Here is a 24741-nt window from a genome sequence, read left to right as displayed (position 1 = left end):
GAAAATGGTGAAGAGATGATTTGGGCCTGCAGTAGCCTCAGCTGGGACCAGAACCTGCCTCTCCAGGCCTTAAGCTGGTGTGCTGGTAAATTCACAGCCTCCCTGGTGGCTCGTAATGAACTCCTGAAGGAGCGTTAACAATCTTATCACAATGGGACACGGAAAGGTTCTATGATTTTCAGTGACTGGATTTTTATTTTGATAGCATTTTTTTCATGAAATCACTACAGCAATGTTCTGGCTGTAAAAATAGGTTTTTTTTCTTTGACTTAATGGGGTCTTTTAATTTTCACTCATTCTAGTTAAACAGCTGCCTAGCTGTATTTTGATAGCTAGCATTTGTTTGTTGTTCAGTGTAGTAACACTGCTCATCCTATTATCATGTGTGTATTTTTCAAGTATTCTTGCATTTAGAACCACGGGGTTCTAAATTCCCATTATTTGTGGTTTATTATCGCAAGAGGATGTACTTCCTAAAGTGATGGCTAGTTAAATAGCTTACAGCCTTAATTGTTTTAAGATTCAGAACTCACCCGACTGAGTTGGTAGATCCAGTTGTTTAGCTGTAGCGATGTTCTGGCTAAAAAAATAGCCTTCTGCTAAATGTTAAACGAAACAGCTGTAAGGACTTTGTGCAGCTGAACAGAATGTGGGACCACAAAATGATGATTTGATGCATTCTGCACCAGAGAACAGATTTCTGTCTGGGTTTGCAAACTATACTTTTGGAAATCTACTGCTATAGAAAGGTCTTAGTTTGAGTCTGACTCCTCCTGTAGTGTGTTTTTCTTTCCCCCCCCCCCGAAACACTAGGTGTTTGGGCAACTCATAGCTGTAGATATACTTCACTACCAACTCCTCTAGATAATGTGCTAAATAACATACAGGCATGCTGTAACTCCTCTGTGGCAGTCCTGTCTGGATCATACAGTTTGTGATTTCTTCCTGTTTGTATTCAGACTGTTAACTTTTTTTCACAAAAGATGCTGTGCTGTTTTCTAGCTTATGGGTATTTGCTTATTTAAAAAGCATGATTGACTTTGTATTCCTCTTGAGCTATGGCCATCCTCTGCACTGTGGTGTAGGGTTGTGGTTCTGGGTTTTTGTTTTTTTTTTGTTTTTTTTTTTTTTTTTCAGAGGGGGAATGTTTCCAGTGTCACTTAAGTCTGAAGAAAGGGTGTGAGTAGATTCTGAACTAGAAGAACCAGTTGCCCAGCTTAAGAATTCATTGCTAGTTAGAGGCATTTCACAAATTCTTCAGGTGTCTGTCCCTGGTCCTGCTGTTCCTGCTAAAGAAAGAGTACTTCTAGCTGCATATTTAAGTACCCATGAATTTTTTTACTGAATGTGCAGCTCTCTGACACTTCCCTGACTCATTGGTGTAACTTTTTTCCAGTGCCACGGACCTTAGATGGATTCTATAGAGCAAAACAGGAGGTCTTAGCTTTTCAATGGCAAATCCCCTCCTTTTGCTGCTGTGCCTTCAAGTCAAATATGTGGAGATGACATCCTGATAGCATTAAGTCCTCAGTATCAATTGCAGAATTGTTGAAGTTGGCTGGATATCATCTGATCCCATTCCCAGGCAGGGCCGTCTACAGCTGGTTGCCCAGGACTGTTCAGATGGTTTTTCAATAACTCAGGGGCTGAGACTCTACAATTTCCCTGAGCATCCTGTGTGATTGGTCACCCTCACAGCAAAAAAAGTGTTTCCTGATGTTCAGACAGAACCTCCTGTATTTTGGTTTGTGTCTGCTGTCTCTGGTCCTGTCCCTGGGTGCCACTGGAAAGAGCCTGGCTTTGTCTCTTTTACCACCCTTGCTTCAGGTGTTCATATATGTTGATAAAATCTCCCCCCACCCTGAGTTTTCCTTCCTAGGCTGAAGTCCAAAATCTCTCAGCCTTTTCTCTTGTGAGATATGCTCTAGTGCCTTAATCACTTTTTGTCCCTTTGCTGGACTCCATCCGGTATGCTCATGTCTCTTGTAGTGGGGAGCCCAGACCTCCAGATGTGGCCTCATGAATGGTGAATAAAGAGAAGAATTTTCTCCCTCGGCATGCTGGTAATACTTTCTCTGTTGCAGCCAGAGTACTGTTGGCCTTTGCTGCAAGGCATGTTGGCTCATGTTCAACCTGGTGGCCACCAGGACTTGCAGGTCCTTTTCTGCCACGCTGTTGTTCTCCAGCTGGACATTCTCTGGCATGTGGTTGTTCTTGTGCATGTGGTTGTTCCTGCTGAGGTGCAGGGATTTGTGCCTTGCCTCCCCTTGGCTGTCATGAGGTTGCTGTGCTCTGGATGGCAGCAACATGCAGCATATCCAGCAGTCCTTGCAGTTGGGTGTCATCAGCAAACTTGCTGAGGATAGCCACTGCCCCATCATCTGGGTTGGTAATGAGGATGTTGAGCAGGACTGGACCCAGTATTGACCTGTGGGGCACACAGCTTGTCACTGGCCTCCAGCCAGACTTTGGGACACTAATCACCACCCTCTGGACCCAGATGTTCAGATAGTTTTTGGTTCACCTCAGTGTCTGCTTATCCAGCCTGAACATCAACAGCTTCTGTGTGAGGATTTTGTGGAACTAAAGCACTGCTCTCCCCTTTTTCTTCTATGCAGTGATATGGAATCTGCCTTGTGTTCTTAAAGCTAGAACTGAAATATGTGTCCTATTTTTGCTAATTTTTCTTGTCGGGCTTTAACCTTCTTGTGGGCTATTTTATATCCAACTTAGGTCTACATTATCTACACCAATGTTGTTATATTATTAAATAGTAACAGTCTACTGTTAGAGAATTTTCATTCTGCAATCATTGTATTACCTGAAGACTTTTCAGTGACAGAAAGCTCTTTTCAGGACATTAGTTTGTTCGGTCTTTGTCATATTAGTGTTCTACTGCAGATTACAGATTCAGCACAGTGTGTTATCATTGTTCCAGAGAGAACTATTAAGTAATCAGAACTACCTTTATCAACCAAACTGACAATCCCCCGAAATAGGAAATAAAGTTTGGGAGCCATGTTCTGTAAACCTGTGTTGGCTGATAGTATGAAATACAAGAATATCTGCTGAAGTCAGACAAAAAGTCCATCTTATTTTCCTCCAGTTTGTGGCAGAGACAATGCTAGATTAAATGGAGAACAGTATTAGAATTGGGCAGACATTACAGTGATGCTTTTACAACTTTTAAGAATTTGCAGCTTAGGGATTTCCTGAGCAGTAGGTGTTGGTTTAGTATGTAATAACCAAATAGTCCTAATTTATAATTCTTGAAATGTGGAGAGGACAAAGTGTGAGCCATGGTTCTCAGATTACTGACTGAGTAGAGCAGTGGGTTTCTTTGTCATCTAGTTCATTTCAGTGATCTGTGTATTACAGTCTAAACACATTATCCCACTACCCTGCTGAGTATATTGGTTGCCTTGGAGCCTGTTGTTTTTTACTTGTGCTTGGGGTTTCTTTCTTTTTCTTCTTATGTGCATAACTTTATTTTCTACAGATAATCTTATTGCCTGCTTTTATGTGGTACTTTAGCATTTGATTTTATGGATTCTTCACACTTTCTACCCAGGATGACTTAAATGACACTCTAAATCTTCATTATTCCAGTAGGAGAAAGGTGTAGCTGTGGAAGGCTGCCTCCTTGGAAGCTGCTCTCTAGTGTTTGAGATGTCAGGTGGGGGCAGGATCCCTTTGTATCCTGTACTGTGGCATGGAGGATAGCTGGGTGTGACTTTACATCAGTGACAGCATCTGGTGTCAATGTTTTCCTGGGATTAGGAAATGAAGATTATGTATTTGCTTAAGCTTTTCATTGGTGTCCATTTTCTGCTTTTCTGAGGCTGTTTCTGTGACATGGATAGACAGGCCCAGGAGCTCATGTTGATGTGATTCAAGACAGGCAGGTGTGAGAGGTCTGATCTGGAGGCTGTGCAGCTCTGCTGGGCCAAAACCTGTGGACTGGCCACAGGCGCTGCCTTGGGTCTGGCTCGCTGTGCTCAGGGCACTTCAGCATCTCAGCTGAGGGGCAGGGATGAAGGTTGTATTTACCTGTTTAGTGTGGATAGCTATGTAATACTGTTCTCCAGTGCTTAAAGGCATTGTGTCATACGGGTATGTCCCTTTGGGTATCTGCTTGTTATTATTTGTATTAGTCTTCCCTTGGAAAAGCATTGTAGTGGTACTTGCATACTTCTGTCTGGTCTTGTGTGGAAGTCTCATGTTAGTTGGCTTGCAGACTTCATTGACATTTTAAATTGACCTGATCACTTAGAAAAACCTACCAGGACTTAAGTAGCTTTATTTCTTATTTCCCCACTTGAAGTTGTTCATCATACCAAGCTGGTTGTGGGGATTTTAGGGGTTTGAGGTGTGGGGATTTTGTTTGTTTGTGGGTTTTATTAGTGTGTGTGCATGTGGGGTTTTTTTGTTTTTGTCTTTTTTTTTCTTCTTTTTATTTTTCCTTTGGTTGGTTTACATTTTGTTTATTTAGTTGTTTTCAGAGGTACCTTTCCTTTCCTCTGCAACACTTATCTTCAGTATTTTGAAATGGAAAAACTACTGCATTTACTGCATTTTTGAGCCTAACCTGCTTTTATAAAGCAAGATGTGGTGGAAGCATGGGTCCTGAGATAAACTTGTCTGGAAACAGAAAACTTAAAACTTCTTTGAGAAAAGTAATGTTTTGTGATGAATAAAAGTGCCATGTGGGAAATCTAAGCTGTGGTAGTCCTGACTTAGGGCCTTTTTGGTTGCTTAGTGTGAGCATAGATCCCTTCTATTTTGATCAGTTTCTAGAAGCTAGAAATTTGAACTGAGAAACTTGAAATTAAAAAAATCCCTACTTGGCTTGGACAAACTGATTTTGTTTTCTTCACAACTGTTTTTGGATTAGTTTCAGTCATAGTATATAAAGAATGTGTGTCTTGATACAGGAGCCATCACTAAACTTTTTTGTCTAAGTGTTGCCAAGCTAGTGCATTTCTTCAAAAACCTTTGTGATGAAAATATGTATTGCTTCTGACTTTGTCGTTTGAAATAGTTTGATTGCCTTTAATGAGAACTTTTCAAAGCATAGCTTGTCAAGGCATTTATATTGGGGACTTCATTTACCACAGAAAGGTCTTAGTGAAAATGTTGACCTTAATGTGAGAATTGACTAAATCATCTCTGCCTGTACCTCTTCCTCCGGAGCATCATCACTTGAAATTATTGCCCTGTCTTATGGAAATCAACCTGATCTTAAATAAGCTTTTCATTCAGAGGGTGAGTGGTACAATGCCCTGCAACTGTGCAGGTAGAAGGGCTTAGATTGCTGCAGGAGATTATTTCAAGTTTATATTTGCACGAAGAGACTCTAAATACACAGTATACAAACACATCTTTCTGCTCTGTTATTGTTTTCCTGCTGGTTTGGTTTTGTGACTGGTGTTCACGTGAATGCTGGTGCCAGCACAAGAAAGGGGAGGAATGAAGGTGGAACCAGCAGCCCAGCAGGGAACAGCTCCAATGCTGTTCTGCATCAAATTCAAGTCCTCCTGGACTTACGGGAGCTTATCAGCAGCACTTGTTAATTTTGCTGTTACTGCAGTTGCATATGAGATGGTTGAGGCATGAGATAGTTTTTACTCTTTTTTCGTTCCATAGAATAGTTTAGTACTTTCAGCATTGTGGCATGTATTTTTCTCTGTTTCCTCCTATTAAAGACTGACAGCAGCCTCTTTTCAGCAATGTTAGATCTCTCAAGACTGATGTTACTCATGGATTCATTGACTGGTGAAATCTTAGCTTTCTGAGCATATTTCTTTCCTATTACTTCATTTTATTACAGGTATAAAAGGAGTATGATGATTTTTTTTCAAATTTAAGTATGTCTATTTCTTTGGCAGTGGTCCGGTCTTGTGACCAGGGCTCAGATAAGGAAGCTTTAAATGTTGCACATAGACTAGTCTAGTAACCATCTCCAGTAAAGTGCTACTTTTTTTTTTATTTGTTGTCAGTTTTTCTTAAAGGCAGTGCAATGAATTTAAAGATAGGTTTTCCTGTTCTGTAGTTATTACCCATGCATGCCAGGAGAAAAATGTTAATGGAAAACTGCTCAGGATTCCTGTGGTAAACTGTTAGGTGATAAACTCAAGACATGAAATTTCAGGGATGTTTGACTTGTCATATAATATGCAGCAGTCCCTGCTTGCTGTATGATACAGTGTGGAGTGAATGCTGTTCAGCTTGGGGTTCATTCCACAGTCTCTCACAGTAGTTCACTCTTGTGGGGTACCTTTTGCACAGACTGCATGGGACATTTGTGTTTTCTCTTGCTTTTGTGGGCTGTCTTCACAGAAGCCTTGTCTGCATATGTACTCTTGGCCTGTGTGAAGTGGTTGTGGCTGGAAATTGGGAGTGTGAAATCGCCTACTTACAAACCAGCAGCTTGGCTTGGGCAGCAAAAGACAATTCTAAACACATTCAATTCCTTTCTGCCCTCTTCTTTTCACTTTTCCTTTCTTCTTGGGCTTGGAAGTTACTTCTATCAGTATAAAATACCTTGTTTCTAAATCGACTGGAGATTTTTTCCCCATAGTTTTTCACTCAGGACAAATACTTTAAACACTGTTGATAACGTTAAGATTTCACTGTTTGGACCTCTAGTCTGCTTTCTTTCTCATGCTCAGGGTTTGGAAGTAGCTGAAATTTGTTGTCCATAGTTTGTGTGTAGGAAATATAGTGAAGCAAGTGAAAATAAAGGATTTAAAGATACGGATTCAAGCAGAGGAAAACAGTGCTGGTGTGTCTGTCTTTTTGTTAGGTTTAGAAAAGTGTTGCTGATTTATGCAAGGATGATCGTGGTACCAAAGCTGAGAATTTTTTTCTAGATTAAGAAGACCTTGCACCAGTTTTACAGAATTTGTCTTGGTTTTGCATCTTGATATAATACAAATACTCTGACTATAGCTGGAAGTTCTTTAGGGACTTTTTCAGACTGCTTGTCTCCTTTGGGAAGACAGGAACCCAAGCTTTAATTGACATGCATACCTGATAGTACTCCAGTGTCTTTGCTGCCCATAGTGGATCTTTCCTGAATGGATTAGAGAATACTTTAGAAATAACTCTGATGCTTTCCACTTTTGGATACAGTATCCTGTAAGCAGGAGTGGTATTTGGGTTGGCCCTTTCTTATGCTCGGATATTCTGAATTTTTGGACACATTGTTTAGCTTTAGTAAAGGTGATGTTTTACATAACCCTATAAATAGTGATGTTTCTCTGGATTGTTACTTCTGTTAGTCTGAATTTGTTTTTGTTCCTTCTGCCCTTGGCTTTTATTCATCTCTTTCCTTGTGTTTTCTGTTTTGGGGAATTTACTGTCATATTTTTGGCTCTCACATGCCACATACTTGGATTTCCAAGAAGATTATAATCTCCTTTCTCCTCTGGGATACTTTATTCAAGCTTATACAAGGAAATACAAGTAGATCTGCAGTTCATGGTCATTGCTTTATATGTTTATTTTGTGCATGAAGTTGTAAGTGGTTGTAACAAGGCAAGAGTAGTGTTTTTTGGTAGTGAGTTGCAAAACACACAGAAATGCAAGCGAATGTTGGTTCTGTGGCATGGGTAAAACTCCAAAGCAAAAAGCCTCCTAAACAAAAACTTGATTTGAAGCTGAACACTATCCATTTCTTAAACAGACTCACAGCACCAAGTAGTATTTATATTAAACTTCAGTAAATTTGGTGGTAAGTTGTTCCTGTAACATTGTAAATATGCTGTGTGAGTGGATGTTGTGGACTGTGAAGTATGTCATGAAATAACAACTTCATTTCTTTCTGTTTTAGGTTAAGGGAAGTTTCAGAGAAGCTGAACAAATATAATTTAAACAGGTAAGGCATATCACCTGCTGCTGTAAATCATTTAGGAAAGCACAATTTCTCTAACAGCAACAAGAAGCAGATGATTGTACTGTAGGTGATGGAGCGTTAGAAATCCTCAATGCTACTGATACTGAAGTCCAGACATGCTTCAGATAACACAGGAAGAAAATGGGAGGTTCTCAGTTATGATAAATTACATTATTAAAACCCTAATTATGAAATTACTTCTTAATATGAGGTATAAACCCTGTTGTTTATTGCTGATCAGATCAAGTGAAAATGATCACCTTTTAAGATCTTTCTCCTGCATTTTATGTGCTGCGTGCTTCAATTAATGCATGTTTAGTCATTTTTGAAAGTTTTTCATATTGGTAACCACCACTGCACATTTTTCCTTCCATGCACAACTTGGTGGGTTTTTTTTTCAGACTTCAAAAATTCTAAAATGCTGTAAATTCTCACTTTTTATTTTCAGCCACCCGCCTTTGAATGTATTGGAACAGGCCACTATTAAACAGTGTGTGGTGGGACCAAATCATGCTGCATTTCTTCTGGAGGTAAGTTGCTGAAATCTTCCCAGGTAACAAACTTGAAACCATACAGTTAAAATTAATTATTCTAACATTAAATTGATTAACACTCTTCAGTAACTGAAGAGTGTTAATTTTTAACACACAATTTTTTAAATTGTGTTTTAATTTTTGTGGTAAATTTGACTTATATTTCAGTTTTGAACACTTGCTTTTCTTGTTTTAAATACAGGATGGTAGAGTCTGCAGGATTGGTTTTTCAGTTCAACCAGACAGATTGGAATTGGGTAAACCTGAGAATAGTGATGGGTAAGAAATGCTTTTCTTCTAAGATATTTTTTAACTCAATTAGCAGCTCGGCTGCTTTTCTGGTTTTGTTTTTATTCGTTTTCAAAGTAGATTTTGGAATGGATACTTTGAGTAGAGACACAATGGTTATGGTGATGCAGCCAAACAGCCTAGCTTGACAAACTGGTGTAGGAAGAAATAGTATATGTGATTCTGATATGTGATTCTGAAAGAAGTGAGACAGGCTCTCTTTAACTTCAAGAAACAGACTACTCCAAAAAGAATTCTTAAGAAAGAAGCTGTGTTAAACTGTTAAGCTTAATGTAGAATCCACTCTGAAAGTGGTCCTATCTGGCAAGGGTCACTTTCTAGACTGGTGGTCCTTGGTCCAGGTAAGTCCCCCTTCATAGGACTAATTAACAGATCACATTTGAATTTAAACCACTTAATATTGAAGTAGCATCCTCAGGCTCAGGTTTACAGATAGAACACCTGCTGATTACAATTTGTACATATACACTAATGGAAAACTTAGCACAGTGGCTAACTTCATTCACTAATTAGCTTAATATGTATTTGCAACTGTGCTATTACGGATTGCTCGTGTACGTAAGGTCTGTTAGGCATGCTTTCCACTTTCTTTTTCCAGTGTACCTCTTAATATACAGTTAGATTAGTTTGGAATATTCCCCAAGGGTGTTGCTTAAGCTGGTATGTTACCAGACTAAGTCCCTGAGAATTTCAACCTGGGATTCCAGGTTTTGTTCTTAACCCATTTGGGATTGTTTTGTGACTGATTTACCATCTTTTACTTTCAGTTCAAAGTTGAGCAGTGGCTCAGGGGCAGGAAGGACATCCAGGCCAGGCAGGACTAGTGACTCCCCATGGTTTCTGTCTGGTTCTGAAACTCTGGGCAGACTGGCAGGCAACACCCTTGGGTAAGTTTTGATAGGATTGAGGCTGCAATCTGTTTGTTCCATATTTGAGTATATGTGTATACACATATATAAACTGTATGCAGTATGTCTAAGGGAACGTATAATCACAGCAGTTGTGTAGGTAGGGTATAACAAAAAAACCCTTGATTGACTTGGTTAAAATAACAGACATTTAAGTGACCCTTCAGCACATAGGATACAGAGAGTTCTCCATATATATGTGAAGAATAACTTGGTTTAGGCTGTGTTGTCTTATTCTGAATGTTTTTTAGTTCATTGATTTTTGAAAAGCAGTCTTTTAGAGGGACACTATCAATTTAAACCGTGATAGGCTAGAAGCATAAAGGGAAATGAGTGCATTTATGCAGGAAGAACCTTCCTTGTGTGCTCCGTTGTTTTGTGCCTTTCACTCCCTTGCCTCAAGTCATGAGTGGTGTTTTGATAGCTGGGGTCCTATACATAGTAATGGAAAAGAAACATTTGGAAAAGGTTGTTTCTCAGAACCTTTGGAATTGTACTATATGCAAAATGTACTGTATAGATCCAGATTTCTTGTCATTAGCTTTAAAATTGATGGTGTCCCTTTTTACAGAAAGGTAATTTTCATTCCATAATGACAGTGATCTCCTTGTTACATGTTTTTGTAAGACATGTCTAACTATGCTGCTTCCTGAGGTTACTAACTGCAGTAAGGAGAAGTGTGGTTTCTGCATGTGAATGATTTGTTAAGAGGAAGGAACTACATCTTTTCCATGAATTTGCAGAAAATTTGTTATTTTTTTTATTGCCAGATAAACTAATTTCGTTTGGGCCTTAGTTGCATGAAGAATAACCATCCCCATAACCTTCCCAAATTTTTTCTGAAATCATTAGGCATCTGAACCAAAAAATCCGTGTTAAATGTCAAAGACAAACTAGTATTGTCATGTTTAAGAACTTACTGTGGGACATATAGCACATTTTTTTCCTCATTATTCTTAGCTAAACATAATGTGTTAAAATTGTTTGAATCTTAGAGACCAACCCTGAAGCGTTCCTAATGACTTCTCTTTGAATGTCTTGCAACTAGGTAGTTGAAAGTCACTGAACTACTAGCAGTATGCACTATAACTAGTCTGTTAAATGGAAGGAATAATTATCTTAATAATTTGAATCTAAAACCATTCAAACTGTGGAGCCATTAGAGTAGATCGCTGGATTTGGAAAACTGCTAGCATGCTGCTGCACAGTGGAGAGATGTGGTAAACTAGTAAGGGAGCAGAAATAAGATAAAAGATTTCTGTTCTGTGTTAATATTTATTTTAGATTGAGATGGCTTTTATAGCAGTGGCTGTGTCCTTGTTCTCTTTAATGAGACTAGGTTAGGACACAGGGAATATTTGAATTATTACATGAATAAAATTGGTTTTAACTGTTAGATGTCTAAATGATGTCATTGATAGTTTATAACTTAAAGTAGAAAATGCATCTGTAGTAAGCATTAATATCTAATACAGAACCTTTTTTTAACCCCACACTTCCCTCCAGAGGGTTGAATTGAGAGTTGCTCTGTAGGTAGAATTTGACTTCCCCTCATCCCTGTTCTTTTCCTCTCAGCCTCTTCCCACCTTTAGAACAGTTGAAATGGCTCATTTTACTTAAAATGTCATGTTCTTTGGTGGATGGTTTTTTTATTTTTCTGTTTTCAGTAGTATATTTTTTTTTAGAATTCTCTTTTTAACTCGTGCAACAAGACTTTTCCTAAAGACATGATTGAACTGCTTTTGTCTTATCTTGTCATTGTCTGTGTGGTTGCTAGCTAGACCTCTGAAAATGTAGGTGTGTCTGACAGGGCCTTGTCTTAAGCAGACAGTTGAGTTACTCTGTGGTTGCAGGGTCTTGTCAGGAGGAAAAAGAAAATCCACTTAAAAAAGGGTGCTAGTAATCAACTGAAGGCATACAGTGCAATACAAGTATTCTTAATTAGCTTAATAGCTACATATGATAGACTTCTAATGTATATTTATTAGATACTGTTTCAGAAAACATATCTTTATTTTTGTGTCTCATTTTAAGTGTTTTTCTTGAAAGGAGTTTGACAAAGTGATTGATAGCAGGAAGGTTCTGCTGATACAGATTATTAAGTAGCAGTAATACCATATCCAATATCCTTTAAGGTGTATTACAAGATAAAAGCTTAGTTAAGCTCAAAGAACAAACTGAAGTCTCTTGTCTTTTATGGCACCAGATTATCTTGTCTTAAATTCTGAGCAGATTCAATTGACACAGTTCTGTGGTGATAATTATTGGTGGATAGTTGTAATGCTGGTGAGATGTTTATTTTTACAAATCACTGTCTTTTTGTTGCCATATTTTGATGCTGGTTCATAGAAATGAAGAAACTGTTCAGTCAGTTCAGGCATGTTTTTTCAATGTGTACAGTTGATGTTGATTTCCACAACAAGAATAGGTAAAAAATATAGTATTTCTTGAAAACTATACCATACCATATAGTTCTCTGAGGATCAGAGAACTATCTAGTATAAGATTTCTTTTGCAGTAGAGAAGATTACTTGATTTTTCCAGTGTAATCTTAACCACTTTTTTAATGTAAATCAAGTATCAGAATATTTAGATGATTCACCTTAGTGATCTTCTGTCAGAGCCACTGACAGTGAAGTTGGTGCATGTTTGCTTTTATGGCAAGAAATTGATAGATAAGTGTTAAATGTTATGCTGCTGCTACTGCTTTTAGAAAATCTGGAAATTTATCCTTTTATGTGTTTATGTACGTATACATCCACACAGCTATATGAATGGGAAAGAGTGCAAGTTCCAGTTGGAGTTCTGATTTTTTTTTATTTCTCCTTCAGAACTTCATCAGTTTCCTGGTGTTCTTGTTCTTTCTAGTCTTGAGAGTTACTTTTGTAGTCTTTGTCTGTGAAGTCATGCTGCAATATTTTTCAGAGGGTGTTTATAAGTTATTAATAATAAAACTAAAGACTCTGGAAGTAGACTCCAAAGTATGCTGCTATATTAAAAAAATAAATAATCTAATTCTTTTAGAAGTCGCTGGAGTTCAGGGGTTGGTGGAAGTGGAGGAGGATCTTCTGGTAGATCATCTGCTGGAGCTCGGGACTCTCGGCGGCAGACCAGAGTTATACGCACAGGACGTGATAGAGGATCTGGACTGCTGGGGAGTCAACCACAGCCAGTGATTCCAGCATCAGTCATTCCAGAGGAACTAATTTCACAGGTATGTGAACTAGAAACTGCTTGTTGCCAAAAGCTTGGACAGCTTCTCAGAGCATGCCTACCAGAATGTGTTGTAGTAGTGCCTATTCTCCAAGAAGTAATGGCCTGCAGGTGAAGAAATTGACTTTCCTTAGCTGACTTGGTTTTATTCTTAAATACGTAGTGGAAGCGATAGACTTTTGGATTCTAGAATTTTCATTTCCCAAATGTCCCCCAAGACAGCGTATATGTTTAATGTAGTTGAGGAAGGCCATGTTTGCTTGCAGAAGGGAGATTTAGTGAGAAAATCAAATATTTGAGAATAGTATCAAGTGCTAAGTTTCTTGAAGGAATGTAATGAAGGAGGGCAGATGACTTTTTTTTCATGTTTAATATAAGGAGTGATCCATTTCAGATGTAAATGAAAGACATAAAATTTATTTATTCTCTTTAAAATACTGATAATTTTTCTTCATGGACACCTCTGCTTAATTTTTCATAAATGTGACTTTTATGAATGTTGGGTATAAATTGCTCTGCTTTTGCCTTTTAATGCACTAAAATCTGAAGAAGCTGTTAAGTCTGTTAAAACATTTTCCTTCAACATATTTGAAGAAAAGAATACATTTAAAATATGTGACTAGTTAATGTATTTTAACTGTTAGCTTAGAACTGGTTGCTGATTGACATATGCAATACAGATGTTAGTTGCTAGGCCAAAGATAATCTGCTTTACTTCCCTTGCTGTGATATTTTACCTTCTTTTTTATTTTTTTTAACAGCGTACTTTGTTTTTCTTTAAAACAGAAGGTGTCTAAAACATTTTTGAGATAACTTTAAAGCAAAGCAATGGGAAAGATGTTTGTAGATGGTCTGTAGATTCTAGGTGGTCTCAAAAATCTGTAAACTTGTGGGATAGAGCGTTATGACAAAAATTTACCTTTGTGTGCTGTTAGAATGTCTAGAATGTCTTTTTTTTTTTTTTTTTTTTTTTTTTGCTTGCCAACAGACCAGTTAACTTGGTGCCTTACCTTATTATTACTCTGTTAGGAAAATACTTGGTACTTGTTTCTTGCGTTCTTTTGTTCGTGATCTTTCAAAACTCTCATCATCTCTGACATTCTGTAGAGGCTAATCTGAGAAAACAGTCCTAGACTTAGAGGAATAAATCAGAATTTGTCTGGTTTATTTGTAAATTCATTGCATCTGATGTTTGGAAGGTTTTATCTGCATTTGCACTTTGTTAATAAAAACTTCAATGTTGCAGAAACTGCTGATAAAACCTTTAGAAACAGAATGATGAGAAAAACAGTCATTAAGGCGGTTTTGTTTGAAGGGCAGTGGAAAGAGAAACCAGTGTAAAAGATGGGGATTGAGGTGTAGTTTTGGCATAGCAGTTGATTGCAAACTCTGCTGATTGACATACTAAGTTTAAACACTTTTATAGAAACATACAGAACACTCTCAAAACCCGATTTTGCTTATTATTTAACTACAGCATTAAAAATTCCAAGAATTAGATTCTCAGATTCCACTAGGAAATTTAGTGCCAAAGCTGGAGTTCAGTGGCCTAACTGGAACTCTGAGAAGGCTGGATATCAAGTACAGGGTACTGTGAAAAATTGATATATGCCTGTTTCTGTATGTACTGTTACTGACTTTTGATTCTTATTAGACTTCTTTTAGAGTGAAGCGTGATGAATAGTGGTTGATGAGCTGAGAATGACCAGTAACCAATTCACTCTGTCCTTACAGGCACAAGTTGTTTTACAAGGGAAGTCCAGAAGTATTATAATTCGAGAACTCCAGCGAACAAATCTGGATGTAAATCTTGCTGTAAATAATTTGTTGAGTCGTGATGATGAAGATGGAGATGATGGGGATGACACAGCAAGTGAATCATATCTTCCTGGAGGTTTGTATCCTGCAACTTTTGATAAAGAAATGCCAATGTGTTCATATTTTTCTGTATTTAACTATTGACAGCAAGCTCTGTGCTGTGCAAGGTGCGCAGTGAAGACAATTCTTGCTTGTAGGAGCAAATCTAAAGGTGTACAAAACAAAAGATGGACTGGGATGTCTTGAGGGATTAGGATAGCCACTGAAGAATAACAGTTGATACTGTTTGTGGGGGGCACGAAAGTTACGTTTTCTTTTAGGGTCCCAGGCTTTGTAATACTAGCATTACTTTTGTCTATTTTGCTGCTCAATGAGATGCTGAGACTGCTGTGTGGCTTGCTCTTAAAAGCTAATTCTAAAACTTTCTAGTGACTTGCATGTTTTTTGCTACTAACATATATTCTTAATATTTATACAAGTTTTTAGAGTAAAAATTACATGCTTTTTCAAAATCAGAAAGCCTTAATAGAGGCAAACCAGTTTACAGTGGTTACAGTTTGATTGAGAATTTATTCTTCATCTCAAGTTCCCATTATAAATGCTGTTCTACCTATAATGGCAAAATCCTGTAATACAAGTGCAGCTATTTTTGAAATACAGTCTGTCCCATAAAATTGCTTTTTATAAAAGACATCAAATCTTCTTTTGCATTGGCTAAATAATTTAGGCAATCTTTTCTTGCTGCGTGAACAGATTTGAAAACATAGCAGCCAAATCCAGTGTTGTGTTAGTTGCACTGCACAAAAAGAACACATCTGAACTCTGACTACATAGTAACTTTTCTTCTGTGTGTCAAAATGATGTTTTGATATTTTTTCTAATAAATGGTTTTTTGGGTTCTTTTTCTGCTCATCTGGTTCACCAGGAAGGTTCATGGGCTTTGTCCATCTTTATCTTGTCAGTCATGTGATTAGAGAATGTTTTTTTTTTTAATTTCTGCAACAAAAGCTTTGCATTTCATTTTGCTTCTTCTAGTTTTAGTTGCATCTGTCAAGCATCTTGATTTTTGATTCTATGGCAAAATATTTTGGTGAGAGGGGTGAAAAGTCTTTAATCTCAGTCTTATTGTTTAGTGATCGGCTTAATAGCATGAGACAGATGCACTGGAGGAAGTAAATTCTCCTAAGTATCCTAAGTGTTCAAAGCACTTTTTAGTCTTAAGCATACCCAAGTGCATTACTTCAGAGCTGGCCTTCAGAAGATAAATCACAGTTAGGAACTTCTACTGTAAATTACTGCTTTTAACTACACTAACCAGCCTTCTACAGCATTAACTGTTCTCTGAGTACTCCTTGTGACCCTAAGTATTAATTAATAGATGGTCCATCTGACAACCTGTGACTGGTAACATTTATTTGAAGGTGCTTCCTCTGCAGTCTGCGAGTCTCATGTGTTTGAGATGGGTTAAAGTAGTGTGCAGAGTTTCACTGTCCTCACTGGTTGTCCAGAAAAAAAAAATTCTCCTTGACTTAATCTTGAAATGTTCCTCCCTGTTCAGAGTAAATTTCTGTAAGGGGTTGCAATGTCCTAAAATTAGGTTTTTCCTCTATTTTACCCCACAGAGAAATGTGGCTAATTTTTTCCCAATTTTTATGGGAAAAGACATGGAAATGATGACTGAAATGACACTTGATCTGCCTTAACACCAGTCTTCAGAGATGTAATTTCTGATTTGTAGAATGTGCATGCCTTCTCTATCCCAAGTTTTATGGGTGAAAATCAGTTTATGCCCAGAAATTAATTAGTTTGGTATCTGAAACTGATCAGAAGTCTATCTGAACACTAGGTAATGCTGTCATGACTCTACTCTTGAAACACTGAATAGTAGAAATTGCCAGCTTTGCTTGTGTCACATGATGAAGCTAGTTTTCAGGAAAACCACATGGTTAGAGAAGGTTGCCTATAGCTCTTTTTAAAAGTGTTTTGCTCTAGAAACTGCTTTCACCTGTCATCTCACTTCTGGATGCCCATTTGGAACTAAAAAATCATCAGAGAAAACTGTGGATAACTGATAAATGTTATATGCATTCACTTGTCAGGCTTTTTTATTGTTCTGAAAGATAAAAAATCTTTTTTAAAATTACGTCAAATTGTGCTTTAAAGCTTTTTGATTTTCATTTCAAGCACAAAAAAAAGCAAATGACAAGATAGAATTTGCTTCTGAACTTTTCAGGCTCTTGCATTTCAATTAAAAGCTATATTAATTTTGTCTTTCTGCCTTCTGCATGTCTGATGCTTTGTGACCCTTAAATCTAAGGGTTACTTCTCTAAGCTTTCCAAAATAGAGAAACCTTTTTTAAAGCACTTTACATATGATTTAAAAAAAATGATAAAATCATTAATAAGCTGAGATATTTTCCAAGTACTGTGAAATTAATGAATTCTTGTTTAATGGATCATAATTTCTTAATATATCATTTGTGATGGTTCCAGTTAGTATTGTAAACCTTATACAATGACTTTTTTTGAGGTAGGAAAAAGCATGTTACAATCTTTCTTGAATTCTTGAGAATGTCATAAGTGAAGTGCAGAGCGTTACTTTTCTGTACAGATTGCTGTCAACGAGCGTCTCTTAAATGTTTATTTTTGGATCCCAGTGTACTTTGATTTTTGACTTCTCTAATCTAGTCCTGTTTCTTTTGTTTTGTGATAGTTAGCAGAGAGGACTGTGGATTCATTTGTTTCATAACAAATCCATGAGGAAAATAATCAAGGTAGAAATATGTAGAACAAGATCATGTAGCACAGGAACAAGATCATGTAGCACAGGAAAGACTCAACAGCCTCTGTGAGGATTTCTGCGGGCTTTATATTCTGTAAATATTGTGATCAGAGATGCTGTAGATGTTAAAATGTTTTGTTGTTTGTGTACTTCAGAGGAGTGCATATTTGCTCAGTTACTTCTGCATGGTAGAGTGGGTTCTCTCTATCTAGGGCTTGTGAAATGTGGGTTTGACAAAATCCAGGTTGCTTTGGAGAGAAGAGATATGGGCTGATATCACAGCAGGACTTACTGTGCTGGCTTCCAGTGAGGGGAGAAGAGGGAACTGCAGATTAGTGTAGGATCAGCTCAGTGGTTTGCCTTTGGGGAAAACTATTAGATAATGGGGTTGGGAGGGTTTTGTGGTTTTGTTGTGGTGGTTTGGCTTACTTTATTGTTGAGTTGTTTTTATTTCCCTCTATTTTTGTGAACTTCAAGTTGGGTAATATTTTGGATAAATATTATCTTATCAAGAATGAATTCTGGAGTTCTGTTTTAGCCTAGTTTCCTCGGAAACCAAAACAAATGTTTCTCTCCCTTCACTGTCACAGTTGTGCCAATTTAATCTAAACTTGAAAGAGGAGGAGGTACTGAATACATTGAATACTTGAATACTTCATAAAAGTGTGCAGCTGAGAAGAGGGGAGAGAACTTATGATTTCCTCCTTAAGGGAAAAGGTTTAAAGTGAGCTCTACTTGAGATCAGAATTGATCTAAGCAACGCCTTCAGTTAATGAATCTGGTGATAATGTTTTTTGTATTTCTGCTTATGTGCATACTGAAAATGAGGGGGGTTTATTGAAATTTTTTTTTTGTTTTGTTTCTTTCCTTCCTCTTAACTGGATATCCTTTTCCTTCCAATTCTCTACAGTATTTAGTAGTGAATGATAGATATTTTCTTACAAAAATAGGTTTGTCAGAAATATCACACCTAGGTTTGAAGGGAGCAGTCTGATTCTGGTCTAACATATAACAAAAGATGAGTGATACAATCCCATGGGATTTGTCTTAAAAGCAGGACAACAAAGACATAGAGAATGGGGTTTTTTTGATGGTGATTTTTTTTTTTTTAAAGTCTGGATTCTTAAACTGGATGTAGCCTTGCAGTATCTGTGTTTTCACAGCGCTAAAAAAATTCCAGTGATGTTTGAAGGGGAGTGGATTTGGCTCCTATCCCTACTGGTTTTAGCACCTTTCTTTGCTGATATAGAAAATGGAAGAAGGGGGATCTCTTTCAGAAATACTTGAAGAAAATTAAAATCTGATTTGAAGCTGAAATAAGAGGGTAAGAAAAGGCTTCATTTCGTTACTCATCTTAATGCGTATTTAGCCCAAACCCACGTAGTTTTGGTTCTTATGTCTGATAGCTTGAATTTTTACTTTTTGTTTTGGAAACACAGCTAAACTCAAGATGCCTGACCTGGTGGAAGGTTTGTGTGTGTGTGTGCGTCACAAGTTAGTATGTGTTTTCTGTCAAGAGGCTTTTCACGTAGCTTACCTTAAAAAAATCCAGTATTGTCCATTTTGAATGAGGGTGGAAAGTTCTTTTCTGTACTGGGCAATTTGGTTCCTAGAAAGAGATCAGAGTTCTTTGTAGTTTTTTTTTCCTGGATGCTGACCAAAAGATATCAGAACTACTTGCTAGACTATGGATGGGTTTGAGCTTACCTAGGAAAAGATGGTTGTGGGAGGAGGGGAGCACTATGTTAGTGCTGGGAAATACAACAGAATCTCATCTATGTTCCTGGCTCTGAAAGTCTGTTACTTACGAGTTGACACTGAAGGTGAGGTGTGCTGCAGCTCTATCATTGTGAATACCCAGTAGCAGGCGGAGTAAGGGTACTCTGAGTGATCTGAATTGTTTTAGATAGAGCCTGTTTGCCAAATGTGGATTTTCTAAGATTTCCAAGCAGTCTGTCATGGATGACTTCCAAAAGTGTACTGTGTGAACTATGGAGTCAGAAATCGTGTGCTTTTAGAAGCAAGCCTACAATTGAGTGGATTGCTTAATTAATGCAAAATGCAGTTACGTAGGTCTTGCCTTGAATCCGCTGTGCTCACTGGTTTACAGTGCTGTTTTTCTGTGGATAGTCGGTAGTACATATTACATTTCCTGTAGATGAGAGTTTAGGAATACAAGGATGAATATTCTGATGCGCAGGGATGTGAAAGTCTTAATACCAGCTATAAGAGCAGACTCCTAACTAAGAGATGAGTTAATACCAGCTCTAAGAGCAGACTCCTGGCTCCTTGTCAGGTTTTGGATACCCTCTACTTTGTGTTCCTCTCTCCATTTCATTCCAAACACTGAGAAAAAGATCCATAATAATCAGATTCAGCTGTTAAGAATGCTTGTTTTCTGGCCTCTGTTTTGTTTTATGCTTATGAGATAGAGGCTGAGAACTAGATGTGCAGAAATTCTGCGTGCTCCTTCCAGACTTCCTGAAGGGAGTCTGTGTACAACCTCACATGAGCTTCACGGGTGGTTTAAGCAGATGAGGTTGTCCTGCAGGTAGAAGGCACTATCCTGCAATTCTCTTGCATGGGGGTGAGATTTTTGGGCTTGTATGGGCTAGTGAAATCTAATTTAGGGAGCGTGATTTTTTAATAATTATAATTTAAAAATTTTTATTTATTTATTTGTTTGTTTTTAAGTCAGATTTGCTTGAAAGTTTGCGAAGGTTGGAACTATTTCCTTTGGCAGCAAGCAGTAGGGTCTGGTCAGCTTTGCAGCATATGGTGAAATTCCACCCTTGGGGCTCTGATTACTCCATTAAGTCAGTCTGAAGATCCCTTCCCACCTTATTTCTATACCCAGTGAACTTCTGTTTCAGGCCAGGAGAATGCACTAGTTGTAGATTTAGAAATCCCCCCTTGCCCCAAAGAGGTGCTTGCCACAGGGATAAAGGAGGAAAGTAGGACTGCTCTTTGCTAGCAAGATGGTAGTCAGGTTCAGTTTTCCTGACAGTCCATATAGCTGGCCTTCAATAAGTCACGTGAATTTCCAGTAGCCTCTTTTGTGTGTGGAGAGAAGCTTTATTGCAGTTAATGGAAGGAGGTTGTTTTGTGTTTTAATGATGATCATTACTTCAGGGAAACTCAAGTTTTCTAACCCGGAAGCCAGGGCAGTCACAGTATTTAAGTTCAACCTTTTGGTTTGGTTGGGTCTTTTTTTTAAAACTGCACGGTATTAAAACATTGTGCTTTTTCCAGATAACTGTTGTTGTTGCTGTAGCTACCATTTAAAGCTTTGTATTGAGAGCTGCAATGCAATTGCTAGCTTGTGAATTAAATGAGTACATCATTCTCTGAAAGAAACATTCCATGGAGAAACATGCAGTCTGGCATCAAAGATGTGGCTATGCAAAAGCTGCCTTCTCCATCAGCTCTGTCCTCCCTTTATTCTAGGTCATCTTGGGGGTTCTGCATCGCGTGCATGAGTGTGTGTGGACACGTGTGTATTTGTCTCTATCTTATTTTAGTGCTTTGTTCTTTCAAGTGACAGTCAAAAGTTTGAATTTCTGGTACACAGAACAATATGTTTTTGGGAAAGTCTTGTTTGGGAAATGTGCTTAGGTAAGTGACAGAGCAGTTCTGCAGGGAAGCTGGCTTTGTTCACTAGTTCACCAAGCTTGATTGTAAATGTGGTTGCATAGGAGGCACATGAGTTTGCACTGGTGAATCTGAAGAGCAGAAATTCAATTAATAGATAGGAATTTTTTTTGTTTGTTTTGATATTTGTTTAGTTGATGGTCTCTCTAGCTGATGTTTTAAGTAGCTGATTATTCACTTAAGACCCTTGTCTCCTCTTATAGAGGATCTTATGTCTCTTCTGGATGCTGACATACATTCTGCTCACCCAAGTGTCATTATTGATGCTGATGCTATGTTTTCAGAAGATATTAGTTACTTTGGTTATCCATCCTTTCGGCGCTCATCACTTTCCAGGCTAGGCTCATCCAGAGGTAATTTTGCACCTTTTTTCTTTGTAATAAGTAGTTTGCTGTGGAAAAGCTAGTGATAGTATACGCTGGTGGTTTAGATGCTGATTTAATGTGAAAGTAGACTGTGATGTGTTGTCAGATGCAGAGTAGACAAGTAGAACTGTTGCTCATCAAAATTATTAATGAGTTCTGACTATTAGCAGGTAAGTTCTGCAAGAACATTAGCAGTCAAATATTTTAAATATAATTGTTGACCATTGGTGTTGCAAGGTGTTATAAAATTATTGCATGTTAAGTTTATTTTAAACTGTAGTGTATGTACCTACTAATACATAGATTGCATTACAAATATATAATTTGGCTCAAATATTAGTAATAATCAATGACATGCAGCATTCTTAATACTTTTTTTTTTCTTTTCTTCTTCTTTCTTTCTTTTGGGTTGCTCTTTGTACACTGTTCTTCACATTTCTTTAGTTGTTCCATGACAGAAGTTATCTTTATGGAAAGAGAAACTTTAGATAATAAGGAGAGAGAAGAAATCTATATTTTACCTTTTTGAAGCATTTTTATAGTTGGATAAGGAGAACTATTGGCAGGTGATAAAAAAAGCTCCTTGAGGAGTGTTAGGGCATTTTTTCTTTTAAGCATTATACACTTGAAAGATTTATAAAGGACCATGCAGCAATTTCTTATCTTTTTGAGGCTGTTGCCACAAATACCTAGTGTTTTCAAACTGTTAATCCAACCTCTGGTGTGATTGTTTATTTAGTATAGTTTTGTTGCCTTTCCTGAACATATTTTATTATATTAATTGCTGAACGTGTAAGTTCCTGTTACAAAATTATTAGTCAGGGGTTAGTGTGATGTTTGCTAGAAAGTAAGTACAGCACTTACATGATCTGTAAGACAGGCTGTTGTGTTTGGCTTATGTAAAAACTTTCCCATTTGTCTAATACAGCAAAACACCCAAGACTTGGCGTAATCCATTGAAACTATGATATAATAATGCAGTCATCTCATATATGTAATTCTGGTTGATTTTTGTGAGCATAAGGGAGGTACTTTGTAGGTTAAATGCCTTTATGTGCATGTGCGAATATTCAGCATCTGACATAACTCCTTCTAAATTCCTCCTTGTTTTTCCTTTCCTAAGGTTATTCTATATAAGGCGTTACCACGAATTTTATAGTGCTTATTTTCCATGCATAGTTGACTTGTGCAAAGCTAGTTTGATTACCTGATTAAAAAAAATTTTTCTGCATGAGCGAACTGCAGAGTACTGGCTTTAGACAGTTTATAGGCCAGTTGGAGGGGAAGCATTTTGGTAAGGACCATTTTCCTGTGAGGATCCTTTTAAAAACTTGTCTGACTCTTGAATAGTTTTCATTTAATCTACTCAAAGCAGATACACTTGAATTTATTAAATCCAGTCCTATAGATTATTGCTTTAAATGAAAGGGGTTGGATTATCAAACATGTATGAGAGCTTTTTTTAATGCTTGCTTTCTTCAACCTTTTCAAATTACTGTTTTTTATGGGAAAGTTGCTATGAAACTCTCTAATAAATACTCTTTTTTGGTTTGCATAAAGCTATCTGACAGACTGTATAGACTTAAGACTCTTATTGTTGTAACTACATTGATAAAACTACAAAACTGCATATTGTACTAGAAAACATTAAATAGAAATGTTAAATGTGTTTGGCCTCTTATGATGTAAGTGAAATTTCACTAGCATTTTTCATAGTGTACAAAACTATAAGCCCTTATTTCTATCTTATTTTATGTTGAGTAATTCTAAAGTACGTATTCTTGATAGAGTTAATGTATTGAATGTTGCATGTCAGGACTATATTTTTAATCTGTGTGAGTAGATTAACTGCTGTTAGTTGCATCCTGAAGGGTCTTTACTAGAGAGTGGCTTACTTTTATCCCACTGGTGTGACCCAATTGCATACCAGTTCTCCTTCTTCCCTTAGAGAGAGACTCTGAGCTGTTGCGTGAACGTGAGTCCGTTTTACGTTTGCGTGAACGAAGGTGGCTTGATGGAGCCTCATTTGATAATGAAAGAGGCTCAACAAGTAAGGAAGGGGAGCCAAACCTGGACAAGAAGAATACACCTGTTCAAAGTCCTGTTTCTTTAGGAGAAGACTTGCAGTGGTGGCCAGATAAGGTATGGAATTTTTTTCATCTATTATTTACATGTAATGCAATAGAGCTGTTTATTTTTTTCTGAATAAATACTGTGAGTTGCCTTTTTGACTATCACATTTAGTTTTGTGAGATAATGTAATAAAGCATGTTCCTTATTATGCATTTAGTTAAATTCCATGTAGTTAATGACACCCTTATAGCTGCAATTCTGTTACTAGTGTTTTAATTTTATTCTCTGTGTATTTTCAAGATACTGCTGTAGATCATAAGGCTTGGGGTTTTGTGTTTTCTTTCTTTTGTTTATTTGGGTGCTCAAAGCATTTAGTTTGCAGGAGGAAATTCATGAAACAATCTAAACTATGCTTCATCAAGGAAACATTTTTCAATAAGCATGATTATTGCTAGAGATACTTTCAGTTTGAGTTTGGGCTTTTAAACTACAGTGGTAAAAATTTGCATTTATTTGCAGTTGTGTTTTGGGTTGATCAGTAACTTGGTTGCTCCTTCAAAATTCTTTGGCTTTGATTTGTTTTTCTTTGTAACCTTAATTCCATTTTAAAGGCAAGAAGTAATTACTGCAGGAGATAAAAGTAGTAGAAACACCAGCTATATGTTGGTAATTGAGTATCTGTGGTCACTGTCATTATGGATTACCTAGATGTTTGTGGAGATGAGTTTCTGAAAACCTAGATAAAATAAAACAAAACCCAAACCAACCAACCAAACCAAAAAACTTCGTAAGAATGGAAGTGATCATCTATGTTTAGTAGACCAAATTTTATTGACTTGGTTCAGTGTTCCCATTTCTGTCTGTCCACAGGATCTGTGAGGTTACTTTTTTGATCTGCCACGCTTTCTTTTTCTGTGTGTCTGTTTATTTCAGACTAAATCTAGTTAGAAAGTTTGAAAACAGAGGTGAATGTGGATGCTTATTTCTTCTAACGGCAGCTTGACTTTAAATGCTATTGTCTTCTTTTGGGCATTCAAGCTGAGTAATTAAGAGACTGAAAAAGAATGTTTGTCTAGTAGTTGCTTTCTATCAGATCTTTTGTCTAAAGTGGTTTTTGTTTGTTTTGGCTTTGTCGTCGTTGTTGTTTTCCCTCATCTAGTAATGTTTAACTTCTCTGGCAGTGCAAGTTGGC

The 24741-nt window shown here is 37.3% G+C and overlaps 1 protein-coding gene across 4 annotated transcripts in view; it reads left to right on the top strand.

The window, feature by feature from the left end:
* UBR5 (ubiquitin protein ligase E3 component n-recognin 5) overlaps nucleotides 1-24741 on the top strand; it is an 85468-nt gene that overhangs the window by 9846 nt on the left and 50881 nt on the right. For 2 of the 4 annotated variants that reach the window (XM_066334378.1, XM_066334361.1), the window contains exons 2-9: nucleotides 7835-7879; nucleotides 8346-8427; nucleotides 8633-8709; nucleotides 9507-9626; nucleotides 12672-12861; nucleotides 14595-14754; nucleotides 21315-21464; nucleotides 23425-23618. In XM_066334378.1, coding sequence (XP_066190475.1) covers nucleotides 7835-7879; nucleotides 8346-8427; nucleotides 8633-8709; nucleotides 9507-9626; nucleotides 12672-12861; nucleotides 14595-14754; nucleotides 21315-21464; nucleotides 23425-23618 — 1018 coding nt within the window. Of the gene's footprint in view, nucleotides 1-7834; nucleotides 7880-8345; nucleotides 8428-8632; nucleotides 8710-9506; nucleotides 9627-12671; nucleotides 12862-14594; nucleotides 14755-21314; nucleotides 21465-23406; nucleotides 23619-24741 lie in introns of all 4 variants that reach the window. The other 2 variants (XM_066334369.1, XM_066334353.1) reach the window with 1 other exon arrangement.

This window comes from Sylvia atricapilla, chromosome 1 (genome assembly GCF_009819655.1).
Source record: "Sylvia atricapilla isolate bSylAtr1 chromosome 1, bSylAtr1.pri, whole genome shotgun sequence".
Taxonomy (NCBI): domain Eukaryota; kingdom Metazoa; phylum Chordata; class Aves; order Passeriformes; family Sylviidae; genus Sylvia; species Sylvia atricapilla.
The sequence above is the reverse complement of the archived record's forward strand: the minus strand, read 5'-3'. Positions and strand labels throughout refer to the sequence as shown.